The sequence below is a fragment of the Octodon degus genome, unplaced genomic scaffold (assembly GCF_000260255.1).
Source record: "Octodon degus isolate 3935 unplaced genomic scaffold, OctDeg1.0 scaffold00049, whole genome shotgun sequence".
NCBI lineage: Eukaryota > Metazoa > Chordata > Mammalia > Rodentia > Octodontidae > Octodon > Octodon degus.
The window spans coordinates 5013323-5038306 of record NW_004524625.1 but is presented as its reverse complement, the minus strand read 5'-3'; the positions used below and the strand labels follow the sequence as shown (position 1 = coordinate 5038306).

The 24984-nt window shown below is 53.2% G+C and overlaps 1 protein-coding gene across 6 annotated transcripts in view; it reads left to right on the top strand.

Annotated features, from left to right (window-relative positions):
- Tenm4 (teneurin transmembrane protein 4) overlaps window positions 1-24984 on the top strand; it is a 707062-nt gene that overhangs the window by 478439 nt on the left and 203639 nt on the right. For 4 of the 6 annotated variants that reach the window (XM_023716613.1, XM_023716611.1, XM_023716609.1 and 1 more), the window contains 3 exons: window positions 7567-7819; window positions 16262-16360; window positions 17628-17863. In XM_023716613.1, coding sequence (XP_023572381.1) covers window positions 7567-7819; window positions 16262-16360; window positions 17628-17863 — 588 coding nt within the window. The remainder of the gene's footprint in view (window positions 1-7566; window positions 7820-16261; window positions 16361-17627; window positions 17864-24984) is intronic. The other 2 variants (XM_023716612.1, XM_023716614.1) reach the window with 1 other exon arrangement.

The following is a 24984-nucleotide window of genomic DNA, read 5'->3' as shown; positions in this document are numbered from 1 at the left end:
TGGAGAAATCCCATTTTTCTACTGCACAATTGCTATAGAAGGTTACTTCTCACAGTCTCTGAGTGAGTTAGTGCAAAGCTGGCAAGTTCTTTAGACTAGAACTGTTGACTACACTAGCAGGCGTTCCACTTGCTGTGCCTGAGCTGTGTGGGCACAGACCTGGGAGGCGCAGAGCTGCGCCCCAGGCGGCGGTAGGTTCTGCCCAGACGCCCAGACAGTCTGTCAGCCCACCCCTCCCTGGGCTAGCGCAGTGGTCTGCCTGCTCCCACAGATACAAGACTCCTAAGGCTTCCCCGTCGGAGGAGGCTTCAGGGAGGCCCCACCTGGGAATCTGCCTGTGGACCACTCCCGTTGGTCATCACGTGGTGGCTGCCACCTCCTCCTCAGTGCTGTGGCCCTGTGAATGCAGCCTACCTGTGTTCTAAGGCGCCAAGCACCGCTGAGTCCTGTTGAGCTGAATTCACACACACACACACACACACTCCTGTCACAACCGTCAGCTCTTGCTCCTTGTTGATTTGGGGATTGACCTAACTGTTGATGGGTCAGATCATTTTTGAAAGGGTAAGACAGTGACACTGGAAGCAAAGAAATCACTTGACAGCCAGAAAACTTTCCCAGGACAAATTCTGCCTGGAGACAGTCACGGCTCTAAGTTGGAGAAGAGCAAGTACCTGGGAAAGACCCCCTCTGGCTGCGGCTGTCCTTTTCCGGCAAGTCTGTTCCAATTCACAGGCCAGAATCGACCACTGCCAGGCCTCCAGTGCCAAGTACAAGGCCCATGAAGCATGCGGTTTGCAAGAGCCAAAAGCCAAGGGAGCAGGGAGGGAGGAAGGCCACCGTGTGCCCCCTCCAGCCCGCCTCTGCAAGTTTGGGCCCAGGCCATGCGGGAGGCCTGATGCACAGCTGCTGAGCACGTATTCTGCAGGCCGACGTTCACCAACGAAGGCGCATCTGCACAGAGTGAAGGCAGTTTCGCACTTAGTGTAGGCGACTCCTGCCGCCGCCTCTCATCAGCCGAGGAGTCTGTGACTCAGCCACGTGAAGTCCTTGCCCGAAGTCACACGGCAAATTAGCTGCTGGCAGAGACAAGTGCAGGGATCAAGTGTGAGTGCATATCAGGAGATTTTTTACTTCAGGGTTCCAGAGGTGGTTCAGCTAAGCTTGTCGTGTACCGCACTTCAAAAACATAGGCTCTACTCAGCTTGGCTGGGCTGGGCCGGGCTGGGCTCAGTTCAGTTTGGTGACAGGGATTTTACTGTGTAGTTCAGATTGCCCTGCAACTTGCTGTGTGGCCCAGGCTGTGGTCAAACTTGTGATCTTGCTTCAGGCTCCCAAATGCTAGGATTAAAGGCCTGTGTCACAACGCCTGGCTAAAAGATAGGATCTGATGCTCTTAGCTTGGTTCTTCTGTGAATTTAAGACCCTGGAAAGACAGCAGTGCTGGCTGCGCCTCTCTGCTCTGCCACTTGCTATCTGCTTAGAGGCAGCAGGTCCTCTCCCTCGGCCGCCCCAGAAGGACTTCAGTGCTGGACAGGAGCCCATGCACATTTAATGAAGCGGTGGGGCCTTGCTCCTGTGACTACTTTTGGACGTAAAAGACTGACAGCTAAAGTCAGCCCTCTGAACACCTCAAAGTTGCCCTCTGACCCCAGGATCTAGCCTCAGCTCTGACCTCTGTGCAAAGGGCCCAGGTCCCCTGCTGTCCTGTTGGCCTAGGCCTTCGCTCCTGCCAGCACCTCCCCTTCGATGCGTCTCCTCTGCCTCTCCTTCAGTGCCAGCTCAAGGCCTCGCTCTTCCAGGAGCTGCCCAGCCATTCCTTCCGTTAGCTTCATCACCTGAGGGACGTGGCAATGCCCCTCACTGTATGAGGACTCACTTCCTGAGGCAGTGAGCTGAGGCGAGGCTGTGCTGTGGGCTCGTTAGGTTGGGGGTGCCTCATCCCCTTGGTTCTGCCTCTCTGCATCCTGTTGGGTTTGCAGTGAGCCAGGCTGCTCCAGAAGCCAGGGACAAGGGAGGAGGAGACACTCAGTGTGCCTCACAGTAGCTGCTCATCCTCCCTGCTGCCCCTGGGCCCCCCACAGGCTCCAGCTGCAGGCAGCTGGGCTCCTACCCTCATCCTACCACGTGCAGTGTAAACACGAAGGCCAGCTAGCTGCCCTGTGACCTCAGGGTGCTCATCAGCTCCCTAGCCAGCAAACAAGACCGTGGCTGAGGGAAGCTGTGCCATGTGCTTTGGAATCAGCGGCCTGGCCCTATCTGTGAGTCCGCTGAGTTTCAGGCCCAGGACCCCTTGGATCCCCTGTGTGCTGGCCACTAGAAGGCCATTGGGGAAACTGAACAGACGCGTCTTGCCCTGAGAGCAGATGCGTGGGCAGAGAACGCATCCCAAGCGCCCAGGCCAGGGCAGCCCAGGGCTCGCACTTTGCATTTCACCAGTCACATCCTCTCGAGGCTCAGGTAATGGTGGTGGTAACTGGGATCTCTCACTCCTGCAGTAGACTTCTCAGTTTGCAAAACATGTTCCACATTGGATGGGTGAAGAAACTAAAATTCAGAGCTGTTAAATAAATTCTCAGAGACTGCAGCTTGAAGGAGACAGAACTGAGTTTAAAAATCAGACCATCAGATTCTGCCTGCCGACGGGGGTGACAAAGAGCTTCCTAGCCTCTCTAAATTGGTCTTGTAGGGCAAGGTTCATTAGCTAGGCCCTCAGCACCACTATATCACCAGCCCGAGTCAGTGGTAGTCGATGGCATTTTAATGGAAGCCGAATAACTCTTTCTGTTGGCATTCTTAGGCAGGTGGAGTTTTGTGTTTTATGATAATTAAATACCACCATCTTTCATATCTGACAATCTTTAGGGCCCTGTTAATTACTGCAGTGCATACCTGGTCATCATTAACTGCACAACCAGGAGAGCTCTGTGCGCCTGCCTGTCCTGTCCCAGGACTGGGTGTGAACCCCCTGCCTGCACCTTTCCTGGAGTCGGCTGCTGGCCTTCGGCTATAGGGCTGGTGACATGTTCCCGTTCTTTGCCTGCGCCAAAGCTCTGAAAGCTTTTCTCCAGTGATGACGATAGCAGTGACGCGCCCCACCACAGTCTTCCTCCAGCCAGGCGCCCGCAGTCAATCTGCCCCACACCTGCAGGCTCCAGGGGCCACCAGGGCTTTCCTTCAGTCCTGAAGAGACTCTGGCACTGCCTCTCACCAGCCCAGTGAAGACAGGATTCTTCAGCCTGGTACTGCCAGCCAGCTTCCACCTAGGCCCCTCCCAGGCCATCTGCATTCCCTGGCCACTCCACGCACAGCCATCCATTCTGGTTGGAGCAGCCTGCTCTCCTCTCCTTCTGAGCTCTCACACGTGTATGGTCCTCTGACTGCCTGATCAGCTGTCCCTCCCCAGCATGTCTGGCTCTGCACTGCCCCCGAGGATAAGGAAATGAGTGGAGCTGGGCCTTTCACATGGGGCTTGGCAGGAGCCCACCTGTGCGCCTAGCCCTTGCGCAGAGGCCGTTGTTACTCACCCTTTTCTTGCTGTGACAAAATACCTAACACAGATGAAGGAAGCAAAGGCTCTGCTGCTCTCAGTTTCCGAGATGCAGCCCATGGCCACTGGCTCCAGTCAGTAGCCTCACGTCAAAGGGGCAGGTGGGGCAAAGCCTCGATCTCACCACAGCCAGGAAGCAGAGTGGAAATGAATGAGTAGGCAGGACGGGGCTGGGGACAAGGGTGCAGCCTGCTTCCTGCAGTCAGGCCCACCTCCTAACAGCACGCCCAGCTACAGGCTCTCTGTGATTGAATCCCCTTATAGAAGCCCTGCCCCTGACCACAAGACTCTCCTGGGCACAGCGCTTTTACTACAGACCATAAAAGTGGACAGCAGGACATGAATCCCTTTACCCTGCACAGGTACACTGGCCAGGGACCAGGGAGGAGAGGGGAGCTGCAGGTCGCCCAGCCGGTAGATAGCAGAAGAGAAGTCCTATAAGCCACAGTTGTCCTGTTCATGGTTTCATTTCCAGCACCCCATTTACAAGCCTGGCACAGAAGGGGTACTCAGTGGATGCTGAGTGCCCTGGAGTCTGAGAGTCCTGCTAGCGAGGAGAGCGCATACTGGGGAAGATGAAGGAAGACCCCTCGGTAGCTCTCCCCATCTTCCCTCCTGGCCGAGGATCAGAAAGCACAGTCCCTGTAGGCTAGAGGATACATCTGCTCCTTGGGAAGGTCCTATTTCCTTCTGAGGTCTATAAGCGAGACCTCTATTGCTAGCTCTCAAATACAGGGCCTTTCCCTTGGAAATCTGGGACACATCAAGGCCCTTTGCTTAGGGTTCTCAGACTAGGAGGCAGAAGGGAAGGATAAGGAAGGGCCCATCTGGAGCATCTGCAGTTCTACCTCAAGGCAACTTATGGACCATTGTGGGCCCACAGCTAGAGGTCCAGGTGGTCCGCCCTTGTTTTCCACATGCCCACAGTGCACTGCACAGGAGCCCTCCGATACAGATGTTCGGGCCACTCACGGTGAATCTGCTCCATTCTTTTTTTTTTTTTTTTTTTTTAATTTTTTTTTTATTTATTTTGTGTGTGTGTGTGGCCAGCTCAGCCCACCAGGGGGCGGGGCTGGCTGGCATGTGGTGCTGGGGGATTGAACCGCGGTCCCTGTGCTTTGCTAAGCTTGTTCTAAGTAGGTGCTTTAGACCACTGAGCCATCTCACCAGCCCCAAATCTGCTCCATTCTATGACCTCATCATCCGGCCCAGCAGCCACAGGGACGCTCGCCCCACAGGAAGCCAGGGGCGTAAGTGTGCATAACAGGGTGAAGCAGAGACAGGTAGGAGATGTGGGTTGCTGCTGTCAGCTTTTGGGGGAAGAGAGCTTTGAGGGGGTCCTCAAGAGAGGCTTTCTGGAGAGGGTCACAACTGAGTAAGCTGAACTCGCAGAGGGCTTGGGCCAGAACATTCTTAGTCCCCCCCAGAGAATTTCCTTCTGGAAGTTTGTCTTTAGGTCTATGATGAGTGGCCCTGTACTTGAAATCTCCCATCAGAACCTTGGTGAGGCTTCCAGGCAGTCAACAAAGCAGAGCCTCTCGTTCTGCCTCAGTCTCCAGTGGAAGTCTTATGGCCTGCTGGGCCAGCTGGCCTGCCCTGGACTTCGGACCCTCCTCTCTTCCTCGAAGGCATTTTCACTGTCTGTCCACAGACTAAGACAGTCTGTGTTTTATGTGGTCTTGGAAGATAGAATTCAGATTTGGATTTCAAGAACCACTTAACAGCTCTGTAGGCCTTGGCTTTTTATTTACAGAACAGGGGCAGCCCTGCTACTGTCCTCCGGGTCCAACACTGTTGTTGGCATCAGGAAAGCTAAGTATTTGACACATATAGTGGGTTCTCCAGTACATGAGAGCCACTATTAATGACAATTAAGTGCCACAGGAGGAATTCTAGGGCAGAGGAAAGATCCTAGGTCTTCGTGCTCTGCTGGCATCCTGGTGAGCATCGCAGCAGTGGATGGTCACTGTGTGGTGCCTGGGGCTCTGGCCAGAAGCCAGAAATGCCAGTGGTGCAAGGGGAAGGGGGTCCTCAGCCCGCCGGTAAGCTGCTGCTTCTGGCTTCTGTCCCAGGTTCTGTATATTTCTATTAAAACACTGCCTAAGGACAGCTGGACAAAGCCAGTAGTCCCGCCCTTCTCCTGACCCCGTTGGGGCACCACTCAGCTGGGCTAGGTTGTAGGAGCTCCCAGGTTCTCTACCTTCCCATGCAAGCACACCTCGCAGAGCTCCCTTTTGGCTCAGGACTCCGAGGTTGCTTACCTTTTGGGGTGTCGTCCACATTCTGTGGCCTTGCTGGGGATGCCCTCACCAGAGCTGAGCTTTTAGCCACCTCGTTGTCTTGGTGACCTCCAGTCCTCTGAGGGAAAGGGTCACTGAGGGGTGGGTGACAGGCAAAAGCTAAGAAGAGGTGAGGCTGGGAAGCAGAGGTGCACCGATGGGCAGACTCCGACCTCTGGACCTGCGGGTGTGGGTCTGATGTGGGCTTCTGCTGGAGGCGGCAGCTTGTGAGAAGGAAGTGACCACATGGGTACTTGTCCCCCCCTCCACCCCCAAATCACTACCAGTTTTGCTTTATAATTCTTTGGCATAAAAGATTGGATTGCCAAAGAAGCAGCGAGCAATGTGCCCTCCACTACCGGCGTCCCTCACGTTGGCAGCACTTTGCACCCGGATGTGCCCCGTAGCGTCCACAGCCAGGACGCTGCACACCCTTTGGAATCGAGTGGCTGTGCTGCGGATCCTGTTCTTCAGGCTCTCAGGCCCCCTACACAGTACTGGGCTCTGATGTGGAGGCGAGCAGCAGAGTGCTTTGTACACTGTGCCCTTCAGGCCAGGCCCATCGGTTGCCCTATTTGAGTGCACCACAGTCTGTCATCCCTGTGATACACTTTCTCCCATTTTACAGATGAGAAAAACAGGCTTGAAGATATTACAAGACTTGACCATGGTTAAGTGGCTAATAAGTGACTAAATTTAACTGGATTTTCTAGCTTCTTCACCCCCGTAATGCATGCGCCTCAACAGATGAGGCTCTCTGCACATGGCTTACATGGATGGTGGACTTATCTGCCGCCAGGACACGCCATGTTTATGGTGTCACCAGAGATTTTATTGGCTTTAGTGCATTGTAAGCAGCATCTACTTAGCCACACACCCAGGGGACTTCACTTACGGCCTCTAAGCCTTGAGTTCTTCATGTATAAATGGATGATGATGATTACAATACCTGTTGCTCTGGGTAGCTGAAAGGAATAAATGAATTAGTTATCTCAGTCTCCTCATCAGTAAAATGTGAAAAGCGGTACATATTCCTGTGAGTTGCTAGGACATGGAAGGCTCAGAAGAAATGCTGTGTGTTAGAAGGTGGTAGTGGTGATTTTTCACCATTCTGATGCCAGCTGAGCACTCCCCTGGTCCCTGAGGTCACAAGGCGCGTGTTCTCCCCACTTCCCCTGTGTGTACAGTCTCCTTCCTGGATGCTTGGGTTCTTGGGTTTATCAGCATCTCAGCTAATTACGTATGTTTACTTATTTACCTTGCTTGTTCTTTGCGGAGCACCGCTCTGTGTGCCCAGGGGCAGGCCTCAGGGGAGCTCACCCAGAGGCCCTGTGGGGTCGGCCTCCTTGGCCTTGCCCAGCGGTCTTGATTCACAAGTCTAGGCTGGGCGGGAGAACCTTCTTCTAAAACGCATTTCCAAGGGAGGTTAAACTGAGGCCGCCACTGTGCTTAAAGACCAAAGTCCTAATGATAGAAGGTGACACTGGTGACATGGCAGCTAGTCTTTTTTTAAAAAAGCTTCTATGTTATGTCCCTTAGAGAACTTCAGCTCAGCTCGGGGGAGGTGGGAATTTTTGTTCACCACCCCCACGACTAGGTGCTCAGTAAATGTCGGCTGACTAAACGCTGATTAAATGCATTGAGCTGTATAAATTGCTGTGTGGTGCACCTCTCCTGCTCCCCGTGGTCTTGCTCAGCACCCAGTGACCCCCTCTTATTGTGCTGTCTGTGCCCTAGATCACCCAGGCCTGCAGAACCACCCCCGGCTCCGGACACCACCGCCCCCACTTTCCCACGCCCACACCCCCAGCCAGCACCACGCAGCCTCCGTCAGCTCCTTGAACCGGGGCAACTTCACTCCACGGAGCAACCCCAGCCCAGCCCCCACGGACCACTCGCTCTCCGGAGAGCCCCCTGCCGGCAGCGCCCCGGAGCCCGCACATGCCCAGGACAACTGGCTGCTCAACAGCAACATCCCACTGGAGACCAGGTGCACGCGGAGGGCTGGTGGTGGGTCTGGGTCGGGGAAGCTGAGATCCCCATCCCGGGGGGCTTGTGGAGTGTGTGCCCCTGTGTGGCCAGCAAGGCTGGGGTCGGGTGCGCAGCCTTGCGGGAGTGATTCTCTGACCACCTGAGAGAAAGGTGTTGGGATGGGCAGAAGGAGCGCGGCTCTGGGTCCACCAGGCCTGAGCCCTGGAAGGGCCTGCAGCTCACTGAAGGTCCAGCTTGGTTAAGGTGCTAGGTGTCCCCAACCTGTCGCTCCTGCCCTTTGTTTAACCAATCTTCTACTTTTTCCAAAATGGAATTTTTTATGATTACAACGTACAACTTACTACAAAAAAATAAAGGTACGAAGAGGAGGATTAGATGTACCCATAGTCATTCTGCTCTTGTTTCTCTGCCCTTTACACTGAAGGTGTAGCATCCTAGGCTGCCGTAGTGGAAACTTTTCATCTTACACTGATGTCTTTAAGTAGTGGCAGAGTACGTTATTTTCCCTAACTCTGTGATTTACCTGTGAGGAACACTGAAGTCCCACCACACTTGAGGAAGTGAAATAAGCACTGGACGCTGAGCTTGAAGAGCCCAGCGAGAGAAGATTCCACACCCTGCAGCACCATTTTACCTAGCTAGTGGCCACCCCAGCCTCTCAGCTTCTGTCGGCATCCCAAGGCTTGCAAACAGCTCCTCCTTCTGTGCTTCCTCTGCGCCCATCAGGTGCAGAGTGGGGTAGCCGCTGTCGTCCTGCCCTGGCCACAAATCCGGTCTCCATGACTTATAGTGTACCTGTTGAGTGGCGCAAGCCTGGAAGAAGCCCACAGCTGATCTAGGGCTCCAATTCTCCGTGAACCACGGCTACTTCTCCTTCTGCTTGGACGTTCATTTTTTCTCACTTAGGAGCAAAGCAGGACTTCCTACTTGGAGTCACCAGGTTTTCCCAGGGAAGCTTTCCAAATGGCTTCCCCTGGCCAGTGCCTCTGGCCGGTATCTCTGACCGTGTAAAGCAGTTGTGGCTTCCCTCTCCGGCCTCATCAATGTGTTACTTGGCTCCCCTGCTGATTCTCCATCCTGCTGTAGCCATTCTCACGCTTTGATTTTTTTTAATATATTTTATCCCTCGAGTAATAAATGTTCACTGTAGATAGTTAGCCAATGAAATATACAAGAAGGAAATCTAGGGGCCAGGGAGGTAGCTCAGTAGAGTAAGTACTTGCCTGGCAAGTGCAAGGCCCTGAGTTAAATCCCCAGTACCACAAAAAAAAAAAAAAAAAAAAAAAAAAGAAATCCACATCTACCACCCAAAGGTAAATATTGTTGGCCCAGGAGATAGCTCAGTGGCTAAAGCTCCTGCCTGACAAGCACAAGGTGGTGAGTTCAATCCCCAGTACCAAAAAGAATAAATACTATTAACATGTCATTATATATCAGCATATACAATTTCATACATATATCCATTTCTATAACATAGTTATATAGCTATATAGTAGTAATGTGGTTAAATATGCTTAATATTCAGTGTATGTATAAATAGGTATTTATAAGTACCCCCCACCCCTAAAGCCATTGGTGTCTCTGAGCTGTTGCACATATTTTTGCACGTACTCTTGCGAGCCTCTGCCAGACTTTCTCACTTCGTGGTCTAGCTAAGTCCTACTTGTTCTTGAAGCCTCAGATTAAATTTTTGGAAAGCCTGTTCTGTGGTTCCAAAGTTCTGTGCACCTACAGATAGCATGCCCCTTAGAAAGCACAACAGACTTCTCTAAATTTTAGTGGCCTAGAAGACATCCAGCAGATTCACCTCTACAGCGTGACCCAGGAGTTCAGGAAGGGCTCAGCTGGCTCCTCTTCTGCTCTGTGTGGTATTGCCAGATTCAGTCCATGGTCTTTCACTGGCAACTACAGTAGTCCAAAGAATGCCAAATGGCATTCGCACGCTGGACACCCATAGGCGTGGGGCCTCTCTACATGAGTCTTCCCAGCAGGAGAGTTGCACTTCATTCTCAGGGGCTCGGGGGTTCCAGGCCCTGAGCCAGAGCCTAGGGGCTCATCCTGGAGCTGCCGTAACATCACTCCTACCGTATTTCACTGGTCAAGGCAAGCATGGGCAGCCAGCTTCCAGGGCAGCAGAAGCAGACCCTACTTCTCACGGGAGAAGCATCAAAGAGAATTTGTAACAGTCTTTTTTTCTTCCACATGTTCTAAGGCTGTTGCAGCAATCACATTAAGATAATATCTGAAAATGTCTAAGCGCTCTACTACATACCGTGTAGTGCTTATTATTTAATAGCTGTTCACTGAATGTCAGTGGTGTGTCTGACAGCTAAGGCATTGAAGAGAATAGGCTCTTAGAGTAGGGCAAGTGCTGAGGTAAGCACTGGAATGCGCTGCGGTTTCATTGCTGCCCCCCAGCACATGACATAGTGCCTGCCGTATGTTTCCAGGACACGATAGGTGCTTGGTTAATATTAATATGCAAGTGAAATAAACCAGAGAGTTCACTGGGGCAAAGGGACCATTCTGGGACTGAGCTAAGGAGGAATCAGAAGTCATGCAGGTGCCAGAGAGGAGAAAGAGAGGGTCTGGCACAGGCACAGCCTGAACAGAGGCCTAGGGGGCAAGAGAACAGGTTCTGCTTGAAGTAGTTGTCCTCAGCAGCTGTGGCCAAAACCATGAGAGACAGAGCCTCCTGGTACCAAGAAATAGTCACCGGCCCTTCCCCGGATATCAGTCTAAGTCCATGTTTAGAGTTTGCAAGCAAATCACTACACAAATATCATAACAGCTGGTGGAACAGCCAGAGGGGATTGCCTTTCATGCTGGCAGAAAAAGAAAGACTGGCAGAAGGATGAAGGAGGAAGAGGGCTTTGGTAGACCTGCCTCATTCTCTGCACCCGCTGTCTCTCTGGCAGGCTCCAGGGTTTACTGCATCCCCCAAGAGGAGCCTGGGTCCACATGTGCTCCCCAGAACAGGGCATGATGTTACTTGAAGCCCAGCAGATGTGTCTGCAGTCCGTTCTTCCGGGAGCCATGTGTTCCAGGTCCCCAAACTGATCCACTACTTTCCATGCTGCAGCATCACACACTTAATTGATTTCTTGGGGACTGTCTGAGTAAGGCTCCTGTCAGAGGAAGGGGAGGCCAGAGCAGAAAGTAACCAGCCCTGTGCTCTAGCTCAGCTGATCTGAGGCCTCATTTGGAGAGCTGGGATCCATTTTATGGTCATACTGAATGTGGGGGACAGCTTGTCTACCGCCAGGGGTGGGGCCACCTGATGTTCTCTAGGCAAGAGCTAATGTGATACCAGAATGGCACAAGTCCCTTTTCATGGGCCAGACCAACCGTAAGCATTGCAGAGTCGGGATGGACTGTTGTCTGTGTCATTTGGCGATTCAGTCACTGACGAGTATAAGACGCAGCTCCCTGCCACATAAGAGCTCGCAGTCTGTTGAGGGAGGCTCAGACTAGGGAAGCAAAGACAGCCCTGCAGATGGTGCTCCAGTAGAGCCAGCGGGTGGCAGCCAGCAAACTCTCGGCCCTTTCTGGTAACAGCCAGGTGGTGTTCTAAGGACTTCAAGCTTTGATCCCACGGAGCTCCCCAGACCCCCACCCCCAGGTGTGATGACTTGCTGCTTGGCCTCATGGGAGTCCACATAGAGCCAAACCAATGACTCTGATCTGTTACAGAGAAAGGACACAAAGCGAAGTCAGCAGAGGAAAGGTGCATGGGAGAAGTCGGAGACTGTAAGCCAGGCTTGCATTCCGTGCCCTCACTTGTGGACTCCCACAGAATGGCAGGCACACTTAGCTCCCAGGCCATGGGCTGTGGTCATACAGAAAACTCTGCCAATTGCGGGAGCTTGTTAGAAACTCACTGCCCAGGGGAACCCTGGGGGTGGTCACATGGGCATTCTCTGCCTGGCACACACCCAAACTCCAGGCTCTCGGAAGCGGAGCAGGTGCTCAACATAAACCACACTGCTTCCCCAGCTAATTTAAGCACAGAAAATCAGCCCCTCTTGTCCACTCATGGTGGCCACTGTACTGAGAGCCAGGCTCCAGGGTGCTGACCAGGAGCCGGGCCAGGAAGCAGATGCTCACAGCAGTCAGGGTGCATCTTGGCTCTGTCCTGCGAAGGGGTAGGCTCCGTAGCGTCACATTGCAGGGGTGCGGGAGCAGAATCACAGCTCAGCACTGGTAGGACTGGGACACTCAGCTCGCTGGCTCCAGAGCCTGCACTCAGCCGCTGCCCAACACCAACTACCTGATGATTAAGAGTAGCTTTTCCGGGCATGCGCTGTAAGAGTTCTCAGGAGAGAACACAGTTCTCAGCTGCAGGACAGTGGGCAAAGGCACAGCACCAGGAGGGAACACAGTGCTTTAGAGAGATGGCACACAGTGGGTTGAAGCAGGTACAGACTTGTGAGCAGAAGAGGAAGGACCTGCGCGAGAGTCACCTGAAAAGCTTGCACTTGTACCTATGGACACAGGGGCAGAAGTGATCCCTATCCACAGCTTTTAAGTTGGAAAGTGGCCTTTCAGAGGCACCACCGAGGCCTGAAGGTCTGGGTTCATGTGTTCTTCATTCATTTCTTCAGATACCAGGCCAGCTCCATTCCTGTGTGTCCTTGGCAGGGTCATCGGTCCCCACACACTTGGGGTCTTAGCCAGCAAATAGAGGGTATGAGTCCTGCCCGTCCTGCCCTACTGGGTGACTGGAGAATTGGACACTGTGATGGTCATCGCTGGACTCAGTGGGCAGGAGCGTGCTCAGTAGAGCAGGCACATTGTGAGAGGTACTACTGGGGGGCCCCAAGGACCCACAGCCCCCTCAGCTCCTGGGTGCTCCCCTGCCACGGTCGCACCAGTGGACCTGGAAGCCCCAGCCTCAGCCCGCGCTAGTCCTCCCCTCTGTGCAGACCTCCAAGAATGGCACAGTGCTCTGCTGCAGTTCATCTCTAAGAACTCAGCGACCCTTTCCTGAGATGCAGCTGGGACTCTAGGTCAGGGAGATCTAGTCTGAGTCCCCTCCCTGCCTTTTCCTTGCCGTATGACCCAGGGCCATCGTTTGAGCTATCCAGCCCCAGCTTTCTTACCTATGAGCATCAAGTGCATCACGTCCGTCACCGTGAGGGTTAAGTGAATGAGGTGCTCACGCCTGAGCTTCATGCAGCAGTGAGAGACAGACACGGAAGGCATGACCCAGGTGGCCTCCACAGCTGAGGGCCTCCGTGGAGAAGTCCTTGTGCCAGGATAGCTGGACTCCCAGAACGTGGGAGCGGAGGGGAGAAATGTAAGTGGAATCCTGAGCCAGGACCCAGGGTGCCTGGGTTTCGCCTCAGCTCTGCCCTTGACTGACTGTGGGCATGGAGGCAGGGCCAAACCCACTCTGGGCCTCAACTTCTTTGTCAATGAAATGAGGCAAAAGAATTTGATCCAGAACTAAACTAAGCTGTGGAAGCGCAGGCTGAGGCCGCTTCAAGGCAGCGGAGGCATCCTAAATACCCTTCATTTTCACAAGGGCTCACCTTCCCAAATTCCCTGGCAGCCTAGACAGTTAGCATCTGAGGGAGAGCGCTTTCTGGAGCTCTGCCCCCTGCTGCTTTAGAAATCCTTTATTCTGTAGGGTTACCCTTCCTTAGCCTAGCGGATCTGTATTTGGGGGTACCTGTCAGTTCACTTTGTTCCAACTATTCCTTTCTAACTTATAAAAGTTAAAAAGAAAATCACTTAATCCAGCTACTTGAAGATCCCCACTGTTCACCTTTTGATCTTTATCCTTTAAGGGTTTTTTCTCTGAGTTTATTCATGGTTTCAGTGTGCCTGGGAGGAGAGGCTGCCAGGCTGCCAAGTGGTGGGGGAGAGGGGGAGGGAGTGGGTGGGGCCTGCTCAGGGCTGGGCCCCATGGGCTGTAGACAGGCTGCAAATCCCCCTTGAAATGCAGGACAGTGTAGAAGACAATGTAAGTGCCACCCTCTGCTGTCTTCCCTTAAGGATGACCATGCACCTGCCCTGTGCGAGGTAGAGCTCCCCAGCACACCCCGAGTCGAGCAATGTGCAGTACACGTTTAGTTCCACTGCTCTGTGGCCGGCATCCTGTAAGACTGGGCACATAGCAGTGAGCAAGCAGATAAGCTGGTGGAAACTGACTAGCATTAGGAGGAGGCACCGTGAGCAGATACACATATGTGCCTATGGGTTCCCCATCAGCACTTGCTGACCCCTTACTGCCTCATTTTTCTTCATAGGACTTGACTGTGTAGGTGCATGCAAGTGTGTGTGTGTGTGTGTGTGTGAGAGAGAGAGAGAGAGAGAGAGAGAGAGAGAGAGAGAGAGAGAGAGCGCAAGCTCAAGCATGCTAAACCACAAGAGGCCTGAAAATGACGGGAAGACTGAGGTGATAACTTCTCTAGTCAGGGCGAGGAGAGGATCCACACTGATGTCACAGGAAGACAGTTTGGGCGGACGGAAGTGAAGGCTCAGCTTGTATGAAAACAGACAAGGAACCTGTGTACCTATACTGTGGCCAGTGAGTTTGAGAAGTGGCAGGGAGCCAGACCTCACAAGAGCTTGTGGGTCCTGCTAAGGGTGAGGAAGGCACAGAAATTACCTGTCCACATCACACAGTAGGTTCTTTAAGGCACACAGTGATCCCTTGTATGGATGCTCGGAGTCATCAACTCACCTCCCGAGGGTGGGAGAATGATGTATCTGGGACCTGAATCCAGCTGGGTCTGGCCTCAGAGCCTCCACGCTCCCCACCGGGCTCTCATCCGCAGAGTCACCTGCCTGGAGATAGAAATGAAGTCACTCTGATTTCCACACCTCTGCAGCTCCCCACAGCTACTGTAGCCGGCCCAGGGCCCTGAGCACCACCTGCCTCCCCGGCTGTGTGCCGGGAACCGGCCCTGCTACAGTGCCCTGTAAGCAGGGTCCCCCTCTGCTCTCAGCATCCCAGGATGTTAGTAAAGCGGGCTCTAGCCAGTCCTTGCAGCTCCGCAGCTTGGTCTTGGAGGCTGATCAAGGAGCGAGAGTTTCAGGCAGTACAGAAGAAACAGGGAGACCTGAGCACTGGGCTCTAGTAAGACCTGGCTCTGTGCCTGCTTTGCTGGCTTGGCTGATAAAACCTCAGGAAAGTCATTCCTCAGACATCGTAGAGTGGCTTTAAGAAGTGAGTTGTGCAGTAAGCCACTGCAGAGGTCCTAGAGTGGCAAAGGTTGCGTGGTGAGTGCACGAGGTGTGGCCTGCTGCCCTTCGTATTGGCGCTTCTGTCTCACTTATGTGACTCAGCAGTTCATCCAGCACTGACCTGGCCGGTCCTTCCAGTAACCTGGTGGGCTTAGACTCAAATCCCCATTTTCCAGAAGCAAGTAAGATTAAGAGGGTTCCTTTTAGGAGCCGTAAAGGGCTGTGAGTCTGGTAAGTATTCTCAAGACCTGTCGAGTCAGGGAAGCCCCTGGCAGGACCCAAGGCCGGCTGCGAGCTGCAGCTCACGCTCATGAGCTTGCTAGAGCTGCTGCACTGCGAGGTCTTCTGGGTGGCAGCAGTCTTGCGAATAGAGCTGCTCACCTGGGTGCGCACAGCAGCGTCTCGCAGGCACGCGCAGCACTAAAGGGACAGGTGGCTGCCCTCACTGGGGTGAGGTTTAGTTGACATCACATAAAGCTGTGCTGCGCTTGGGGACGGAAAGCCCATGCCCCCTCTCTTTGGTGGGTGCCATCCTTTCTGATCAGTCCTCACTTGGAGCCCCATGCAGCTCAAGGCCAGGAGTCTGCCCACAGTCAGCCTTAACCTGCAGGCTGGAGAAACACATACATCCAAGCCTGCCCCAACCTGCCAGCTCTGAGTCTCTCCAGACAGCTCCGCTGCGTGCTCACATTTGAAGATGAGGCCCAAAGATGCCTGGCTCTCTTTCTTTAGGCAAGCCAAAGGAGCATCTCTGGCTCCACTTCAACAGGAAGTAGAGGAGAAAACCCAGGACGTGGACCCGGATGAGCCTGAGCCCAAACTCTCGCTGTGAGCCCTGCTCGCTGGTGGCCTTGGCAAATTCTGGTGCTGCTCCATTCCTCTGTCTTACCGTCTGTGAAATGGGGATGACATTGCCTTCCTTGTGTAGCCTATGTTGAAGATTTGGGAGAATGGATATAATACCCTAATTCAGTGCTGGACGCAGGCCAGGCGTCAGGGAGAGCAGTGATCTGATGCACGCGCTTGCCGGACGTTCGGGTCTGTACAGCGAGTGCTCCCTCCCTCCGATGCTGCTGCGAGCCCGGCAGGCCCCTTGCATAGTGCCTTGCACACTGACCCATTGCCTGCAGTCTGTGTCCCGCTGGTCTCCTGCACAGCTGCACCAACAGCCACTTTGTTTGTTTCTTGATCTCCCCTTCATCGATGCATGACTCATTGCTCCATTCATGTCTCCATGTGTGTGTAGAAACCTAGGCAAGCAGCCCTTCCTAGGGACATTGCAGGACAACCTCATTGAGATGGACATTCTCAGCGCCTCCCGCCATGATGGGGCTTACGGTGACGGGTAGGTGACATCCCCATGCTCCTCCTCTCCGCGTGTGCTGTCCCTGGGGCTCTTGCCCTTGCATGCATACCCTGAGACTTTTCCTGGGGTTCTCTGGGGGAAGTGGTGTCATGTTGCATGCCCATTCCCAAGCCCACGCTCGACTTCAACAGTCCATCCTTGGGGCGTCCTGTCCCTCCTATTGCCATCCATCACTGGCTGCCTTCACCATCCTGAAAACCATCTCATGTAGCAGTGTTTATGCAGCACAGTCTCTGCATTGTGTGTGTTCTGGCCCTGAGTGTGTATTCTTTGGCCCAAATCAATTTGTACCCCAAAAGGAGTGGGTTTACTCTAAGTCTTGCAGGGGCATACAGTGTGGGCAGTGCACCCCACGTTCCAGCTGTAGCCGGTTCTCGCATGGCCATGGTTAAAGCCACACTGTGGAGGAGACTTCCTGACGTCTGATTTGGCCACAACCGTGTGCTCTGACCATCCTCGCTGCCCGTAGGCCTGCGGCCAGGCTGTCAGGCGCAGCTGCCTGGCCGGCCTGCCCAGCGCTCACCTGGCTCTTGCAGCAGCCTGAGCTGCTTTGCCTGCACTTGGAGCACCCACACAAGGACGCCTGGCTACGGACACACCTTGTGGTGGCTTCTTGGCTTCTACCCCGACAAAGTTTTCATTAAAAATAAGGGTATTCTAGCTGGATATGGTGGCACACTCCTGTGATCCCAGCACTTGACAGGCCGAGGCAGGGGGATTCCAAGTTTAATGCTAGCCTGAGCTATTTAGTGAGACCTTGTCTCAAAAAACAAATACTCATAACAAAGTTCAAAGTATTCTAATGCTTCACCAGGGTACACTGGCAATGTGGGTATCGGAAGAGAAGAAAGCTGTTAGGTCCCAGTTGTCACCAAGGGACACGTAGATTTCAGGCACTTTCCAACTTACTGCAATAATTTCAGAAAACAGGTAGTTTTATTTCCTAAGACATGTCCTCCAGCCCACCTTTTCCCAGGAAAAAGACCACGGCCGGTCTCTGTCGAGTAGGTGGCGCTGCCTCGGCTTGGGTGGGCTCTCCCGTGGGAAGGGCCGTCCCATTCGTGTTCGTGGAAACCCGTCTCCCTGTGCCCCGTTTGTGCTCCGCCCCTGCCATCTTCTCTGTGGTGACTCTTCCTCTCTTCAGGTTCCTCTGCATGCTCCTCCTGCTGCCTCGCCTGCCCTGCAGGGTGCCACTGGTGCCTCGAGCCAGCCAGCACTGACGAGGTCTGCCTCTCTCTGTCCACAGGCACTTCCTCTTCAAGCCTGGAGGGACCTCCCCGCTTTTCTGTACCTCGTCTCCAGGATACCCCCTGACGTCCAGCACCGTGTATTCGCCTCCACCCCGGCCCTTGCCCCGCAGCACATTTGCCCGACCGACCTTTAACCTCAAGAAGCCCTCCAAGTACTGCAACTGGAAGTGCGCAGCTCTGAGTGCCATCGTCATCTCGGCCACACTCATCATCCTGCTAGCGTACTTTGTGGGTAAGCACCCCGTCTCCCCAACTCCCCTCAGCTCCCCTTCAACCCAGAGGTAGCTAACCGGACACCGGTGGGCACTGCAGTCCCCTCCAGCCCAGCAGCCCTGCGTGCTGTGAGGCCGGTCGCCCAGGTGCAGCAGAGCTGTGCTCCCCAGGCTATCAGGGTCAGCTCCCTGAGTCCTCTCCCTTCCTTCTGCACTTAGACCAAGAAGGAAACTACAGTCTGTGGTTATTCGGGATGCCTGGCATTGGGGCAAACGTGCAGTAGGACTGCCTCTGTGGTGGGGGTCGGCAGCATGCGTGCCACAGACAGGACTCAGCACAAATGACATGACAAGGTGGAGAGGCTGACAGTAAGCAGGCCTCTCCTGTTGGCACTGCTTAGCCGCAATGAAGGGCAGGAAGAAGGTGAAATGCCCTGGGACTCGAAGGACGCTGCCAGGAAGCGTGCCCCACGGTGCCGCCTGCCAAGGCAGTCTACCTGGAATTAAACCAGGGTCAGGAAGCACAGAGAATCCCAACCGCGGAGCAGCACATCCCCACGAGCAAATAGAGTTGCTGAAGGAAGTCAGAGACCTCCTCCCTGACCTCAGGGTTCGCGTGTGGTGTAAGAAGCTGCTCGGGCCCAGCTGCCTAGCTCCCAACAGGTGGCTCCCTCTCCACCCTATTGGGTGTATTTTTCACATAATCTGGTTTCCCAGTTCTGGCCTCTGTTTTGGGTCCTCTCCAGAGAAAGTGATTAAGCCAAAGAGAAATTGTGTACAGTTTGTGGCCCCAGAGAATGCAGCCTGTTAAGAAAGGTATCCAGAGGGAGAGGGCCTCACTGTTGGTGTCCTTCCAAGCTTCAGGTTCTATAGTTCTAAGACTGAAAGCAGGCCAGGCCAGCTGGAGAAGGTCTGAATCCACACTAAGAAATTCAAAGGTCCTCTCGTAAGGAAATGGGGTTTTTGAGGGGGGGAGAAAGAGTATAGCCCAGCAAGTAGTGGCCCTACCTGGCAGAAGCCGAAGAAAGGCAAAGCGCTGCCCACCGAGAAAAGAGAAAGGACATTTGTACCCACCAGGCAGCGTCATGATGGGTGGATGGGTGAGCCAGTCTGGACAGGCAGGAAGTGCCACCTCAAGCATGTTTAATAGCGCAGGCCACCTCTTGTTTAGGAAGCAGCCAAACACTTCACCTGTGTTGGGGATTTGGCCACTTGCGTGTCAAAATTCTTGAATTTTATCACAACAAGGAATCAGGCGGACAGTATTCCTGCAAATAGGGAAGCCTTACGTCTCAAGCTACAAAAGCCTTGCTCCATAAGGCCCATCTCTTTTCTCCTTGTGAATACAGGCTCCGAGAATTGCACGGCCCCATGGCAGGACACCGTCCATATTTTGTCCTTCCAATTGTTTCGTCGTTGCTTTCTAGAAAGTTGTGTTGAGAAGGATCGTGGGCTATACATATGCAGACTCACCAGTAGAGTCTCTGTGATCGATTAATGATGTCTGTCCTGGTCCCAAGAATGGAGTGTATAGATCAGGTACCAGCATTTTCCACTCCTTTACAAGAGGAACAGCCAGCTGGGAGCACTCAGGCCTACCGAGGCTCTGTGCAAGTGACATCATTGATGTAGGCTGGGTTCCAGGTAGGAGTGCTCAAACTGAAGAGCTATCCCCTGAAAATTTCCTCTGGCACTATCAATGCTGTAAACCCACCACCCACCGGCACAGCCCTTGCTTTTTCCTGGCATTATAGTATTTCCTAAATGAGTGGACCTTTAGACAGGAACTGTTAGTTTGAAAAGTGAGGACATTCACTGAGTATAGACGACCACTGGTGTTGAGGCCTTGAGGCTTATACCAAGTAGCCCACTTTAGGGAGAAAACAAATCTTCACATGGTTAAAGGAATTATTTTCTACCCCACAGGTTCTTCCTCTCCCATTTAATAAGAATGTGTGTTCAATCTTCATCTACCCCAAGGTGGAGACTACTGTTGAAAAGCAGCAGGCTCCCTGTCATAATAAGAATACAAAAGAGCTCATTGACAATTTGGTAAATATAGGTTTGCGTGACCTTTAATGTTCCCTTCAAGCTAGGTGGCCTTTGAATCTTTAATAATTTTGTGAGTCATAGCTTTCATTCAGCAAGCCACACAGAGCACCGCCTTTGAGCCAGAGGTTGTGCAGAACACTGAGGTGAAGGATCTGGGCCCCTGCCCCACGGTGCCCAGAGCTTAGAAAAGTGGTGGCCCATGGGAGCAGGCAAATCTAATTCTAAATGAAGGACTCATTTTCCCAGAAGCTCAGGCTGTGGGAATACCCAGCCTGCGCCAGGAAGACTCGGGAAGGTTTCTGGGGAAAGCGATGCTTGCCCTGAATCTGCAAGTAGGAGTTAGCCAGAGGTAGGCATGCGGGAGGGTCATGTCAAGCCCAGTGAGTCCACAGGGACTTGAAGGAGTCCACATGGTGGAGTGGTTTTGTCTGGGGCACCCTCGGAGCCAGGGTGGAAGTGTTCAGTCGCTGGGGAGGCCACTTGGTGCCAAGCTGCGCTCCTTACTTCATGGCAGCTGGGGAGGCATTGGGAGTTGGAAGCAGCGGTAGGATATCGGTATTTCAGAAAGTTAGGGATGGAGGAAGGGAGGAGCAAAAGGCAGAGCTGCGAGGACACTTTCAGGAACTCAGTCAGGACAAGCTGAGGGCCACAACTAAGACAGTGCTGTCCTGGAGGTGGGGAGGGGGACCAGCTCACAGTCTCAGGTTGTGGGGAGGCTGCTCTGTGATGATGCAGCCTGGCCAAGAACACATGTAGTCTCCTGTCAGTGTGGAGACCTTAGGCCTGGATGCTGAGGAGCTCAGCAGCAGGGGCTTGGGGAAGCACGTGGCCTAGGTGTCTAACAGCCCTGGGTCCCCTGCTGGCTCCCCACGTGGCAGCTGTTCTTTAAGCAACTCCCTGCTAAGCCTGCCTCTGATTTCCTCTTCCGGGAGACAAGCCTGACCAGCTGCTGCCCGGGTATCTGGGAGGCTGCAGCAAGCTGGAGAGGTGAAGGCCCCACAGGCGGGGGAGCCACACCCTTCCTTCAGGGCCTGAGGAGGCAGCGTGGTCTCTGCCAGCTGTGGAGGGCAAGGCCCCAGCGTCTTGTTGCTTGGCCACAATTACAGGCTGTGATGACTAACTTGTAAGGAACTATCAATTATTAAAAATCAAATTAATTGTCTCAGCCAAGTACAAATATCCTTAACAAAGAGTCTTTTCCAACAAACCAACTGATCTAATCAACAGGCAAAAGCACAGATATTTAATTAGATTTTTGATGAAAAATTGTGTTTAATTTCAAGTATAATCAATTATTAATTACTGTAATGAGTGAGTCTGACTGGGTTTACTAATTAACTCATTTAAAAATTATGAATAACCTTTTCATTTGTAATTATTTTCTACATCCTATCAAGTTCCAGATAAGCATTGCATCACCTCCCCAGCCAGAGGGGAGGCAGCAACAGAGGGTGGGAAAGAAGTGTTCTTCCACTGGTGTCTTCCCAGGCTGCCACGTGTGGATGGTGACCCCCATGGTGCCTCTCGGTGCTCACTTTCTTAGTCAGGAAGTGTTCTTGAGAGATGAGCCACCAGTGACCTTTCATTTGCAGAAGTGTTGACTGGTAATTTCATAGGAAAATAGATAAATTAAAGTCAAGGCTTGCCAGCCACAGAGACTGCAGCAGGCTTAGAGCCTGGCCTTCTGCAGCTCTTTCCTCTCCACCCCCAGGTCATGTGGCCACCTTCACGTGGCTACCCTGGCGTGGCTGCTGTGGCGTGGCCTGGGAACCTAGGAAAAACCCTCTGATACCTGTGGGATCTCTACTGAGCAAGAAAATTTGAATTCTTCTGCCCATAGATTGGCCAGTGAGAGAAATAACATGGAGGATGACTTTTGTTGCTGCATTCCCAGATTCTCCCTGCTAGGAATCTTCTTAGTTTCCACTTGGTGCACCCTGCCTTCCCTTTTCAGAAGAAGTCCATTCGAAGGCCAGCGTGAGGGGAGATGACGAGAGGAGAGGGGCAGGCTGGGCTTAGGGCAGAGCACAAGATGTGTGCCGCTGTGGCCATCCCTGCTGCATTTTGTAGCACATTCTTGTCTCTGAAACATTTTGAAGGGGCAAGGAGTGTTGTGGGGTAATAAAAGTACCATTGGTCATTGCTTATCGTTCGTAAGTTCAGTGGCTTCTATCGTGTGATGACCGCATGGCCGTTTCTATTCTGAGCACTGTGCTCGTGGTTTTTCCTGGAAATCTGCCAACCCTGGTGGACTGTGAGCTCCATATTCTGGTCAGTGGCAGGGAGACCCCATGCCCTTACAGGCATCACATTATAAATGCAATGAACGCGAGCACCTAAGTCCAGGCCCTGTGGCTCGTAGGCTGATGCCTTTGGTTTCGTCGTTTTGTTGTTTTGCGTTAGAGTTCATATTCTCAGCTGTTGCACTATAAATTCCCCTTCTTAACATTGGTTTTGGGGAGGTTTTTGTTGTTCTCAGTTGGGATCACGTGCCTCGCACTGGGCCAGGCCCGTGACGCGTGTCGTCTCTCTGGACCCTCCCAGGGGTTCTGCAGAATCCGGTCCCGAGCTTCAGCAGGTGATGAGTCTGAGCCCCACTTTGGGTTCTTGGCATCCCTTACTGACCTGAAATGTTTCTGCCCCGCTCTGCCCCTCAGCCTGTGCTTTCTTTAGGATTCTCATAACAGGCACGGCTGGGTTGGGGGTCCCACCTGTCTTCTTCCGGGAACCTGAGTAATACGCTTGGTGAGAGCCTGGGCCCTGACTGGAGCAAGCTGCTTCCAGCTCTCAGCTGTGCTCCTTGCAAGCTCTGTGGTGTTAGGGAATCTGTGGCGCCTCCCCCAGCCTCAGTGTCCCTACATGTGAAGTGCAAATGCCAGTGGCTATCAAATTCAGTAAGATGATGCGTGCGAAGTCTCTAAAGCACTTCCTGGCCTGGAGTTCACACCCACCAAGTGCTGTTGGTGGCGGCCACATGTGTGCTGCTGCAGCCCGTGTCCAGGTGCTGGTGGCTCCTGTGTGAGGACGACTCGCTCAGGCCTGTCTTGCTGTAGCGCCAGCAGCTCCTGTCCTGAGTTAGTCACAGGTCAGCCGCCAGCACCCAGGGGACCTGTCAGAACCATCGGTAGGGACGTCTGGCTGTTCCAGGGGAGCACCTACAAGATGAAACCTCACCTCCAAAGCACCGCACATCATTTCTCTAAGTTGGACAAAAGCTGATTGTGCTTCACCGACCGTTGCCTCTGTGGAGATGGAACTGACAGCTTCCTCCTCATTCTGAGCCTCTGTAAAAGGCAGAACTGAGCACCACGCAGGCGCTGCCATTTGTGTCTCAGGGATTCCTCAAGCGCCTGCCTGGCCACATTGTTCTTTGGACTAGGGGCTCAAAAAGGCTTGTTATTGACAGGAAAACTGGGGGTGGCTCTACTTTTCAGAAGGCCCGATTGCCCCAGGACACTGGATTTCCCCCGGCAGGTGTGGCCTCACTGTGCAGGGCAGGGCCTTCTTGTACTACAGTACGTGAAGCAGGCAGGTGCTTCCCCGCGGAGGCAGCCAGGAGCCAGGGCCTGGCCCGTTTGGTCCTGTTCTGCTACTCTCCAGCAGTTGGAGCCTTGATTGATCTGCCAAGAAGAAACCATCACGAAGCTACTGTCTTATGGTTATGGTGCTGATGGCCCTGGAGGACTGTCATTGTCACCTCCTGAGCTCAGTCATGGCAACCCAGCCTATGAGAGAAGTACATGACCCTGTGTAGCCCTTCCCCATCTGTGGTTCCCTGTAGGGAATTCCAGCAAGGCATGGAGGGTACAGCCACAAATGGGGGCTGCAGCAGCCTCCAGGTAACCACAGTAGAATGTGCCATCATGCTCGAAGCAATGAGAGACTTTGAAAAATTAGGTCATGTGTTTCACCTCTACCAGAAGCTGATTATGAATCACGTAAAGTACAATAGAATACAAGCAGAGCGCTTGGGTGAAGTGGCGATGGTTTAGCTTATAAATGACAGTGCTGCCACGCTTAATGATTACTCTTCAGAAGGTGGCTATTAGAGAGCTCTGCTTGATGGCGCATTTTGCAGTACTCTATCTGGTGGCAGCTGGGTCATCCAGCTCCAAACGCTTCCTGGGCATATTGGTAGAGGTGAACGTGGGCATCAGGCAAGCTCTCCAGCACCGCTAATGCGTCACCCTGGAAACTGGACTTCAGCAAGGCAGTAACCCCATCGAGAGGACGCCCTGACCCCTGCCCCTCCCCATCCTGGTGGCTTCCACTCAGGTGCATACTCAAGCCCCTGCACAAAGCCTGGTTTGAGGCAGCTCTGTTCATTCAATAAGGCTTGGTCGAATAAATGACCTTGCAGGATATTTAAGGCTGTCAAGGGAAGTCTTGGCAAAACAGTATGGATAAAAGCACGGTGGCTGAAATGTCTGTTTTGTGTCCCAGGGTTTGGGCAGAGGTGAAGTGAACATGAGGTAAGTAAAGGAAGAAAGCCCAGAAGCCCAGGTGGTTTGCAGGCCTCCCCAGCCGTCCCCTGCGTGTTCAGCCCATAGAGTAGTAGGCTCTCAGGTGTCATTTGGCTTCAGAGGCACAAGCCTGCTGAGCTTTGAACCTGGTGTGGTTAGTGAGTGGGCTCATTTTCTCTCCGCTCTCCAGCTTCACATCAGGCCTTTTGGGCAGAAGCCACAGATTTAGCGTTATAGCCTGAAGAGTAGGAGATGGAGATGATTGACCTTGGTCTTTTAGAAGGAGGAAAAAGTGATAAAGATACAGGCTCCTGTAGTAATGCCTTTTTCTCCAAGATTGATTCCTTCTTGCTGCTCTCTAGGAATTGCTAAAAGCATACATAGGTTGTGCTTATTTGTAACAGAACCCAGACAGACATCTCCCAGACCCTCCAAAGGAAAGCTTAAAGACCACCATAGCTCTCTGCAATTGTCTGAGATGCTGCCGTGAGGGAAAAGGACAGACTCGATTTGTTAGGGGTGGGTGAGGGTGTCAGGGGCGAGAGCCAGGCCTGAGGGGTGAAAGGGATGGGAAAACCCAAGCTGGCTCCTGGGAAGCAGGCTTTTGTGGCCAGGGAGCTTCCCGG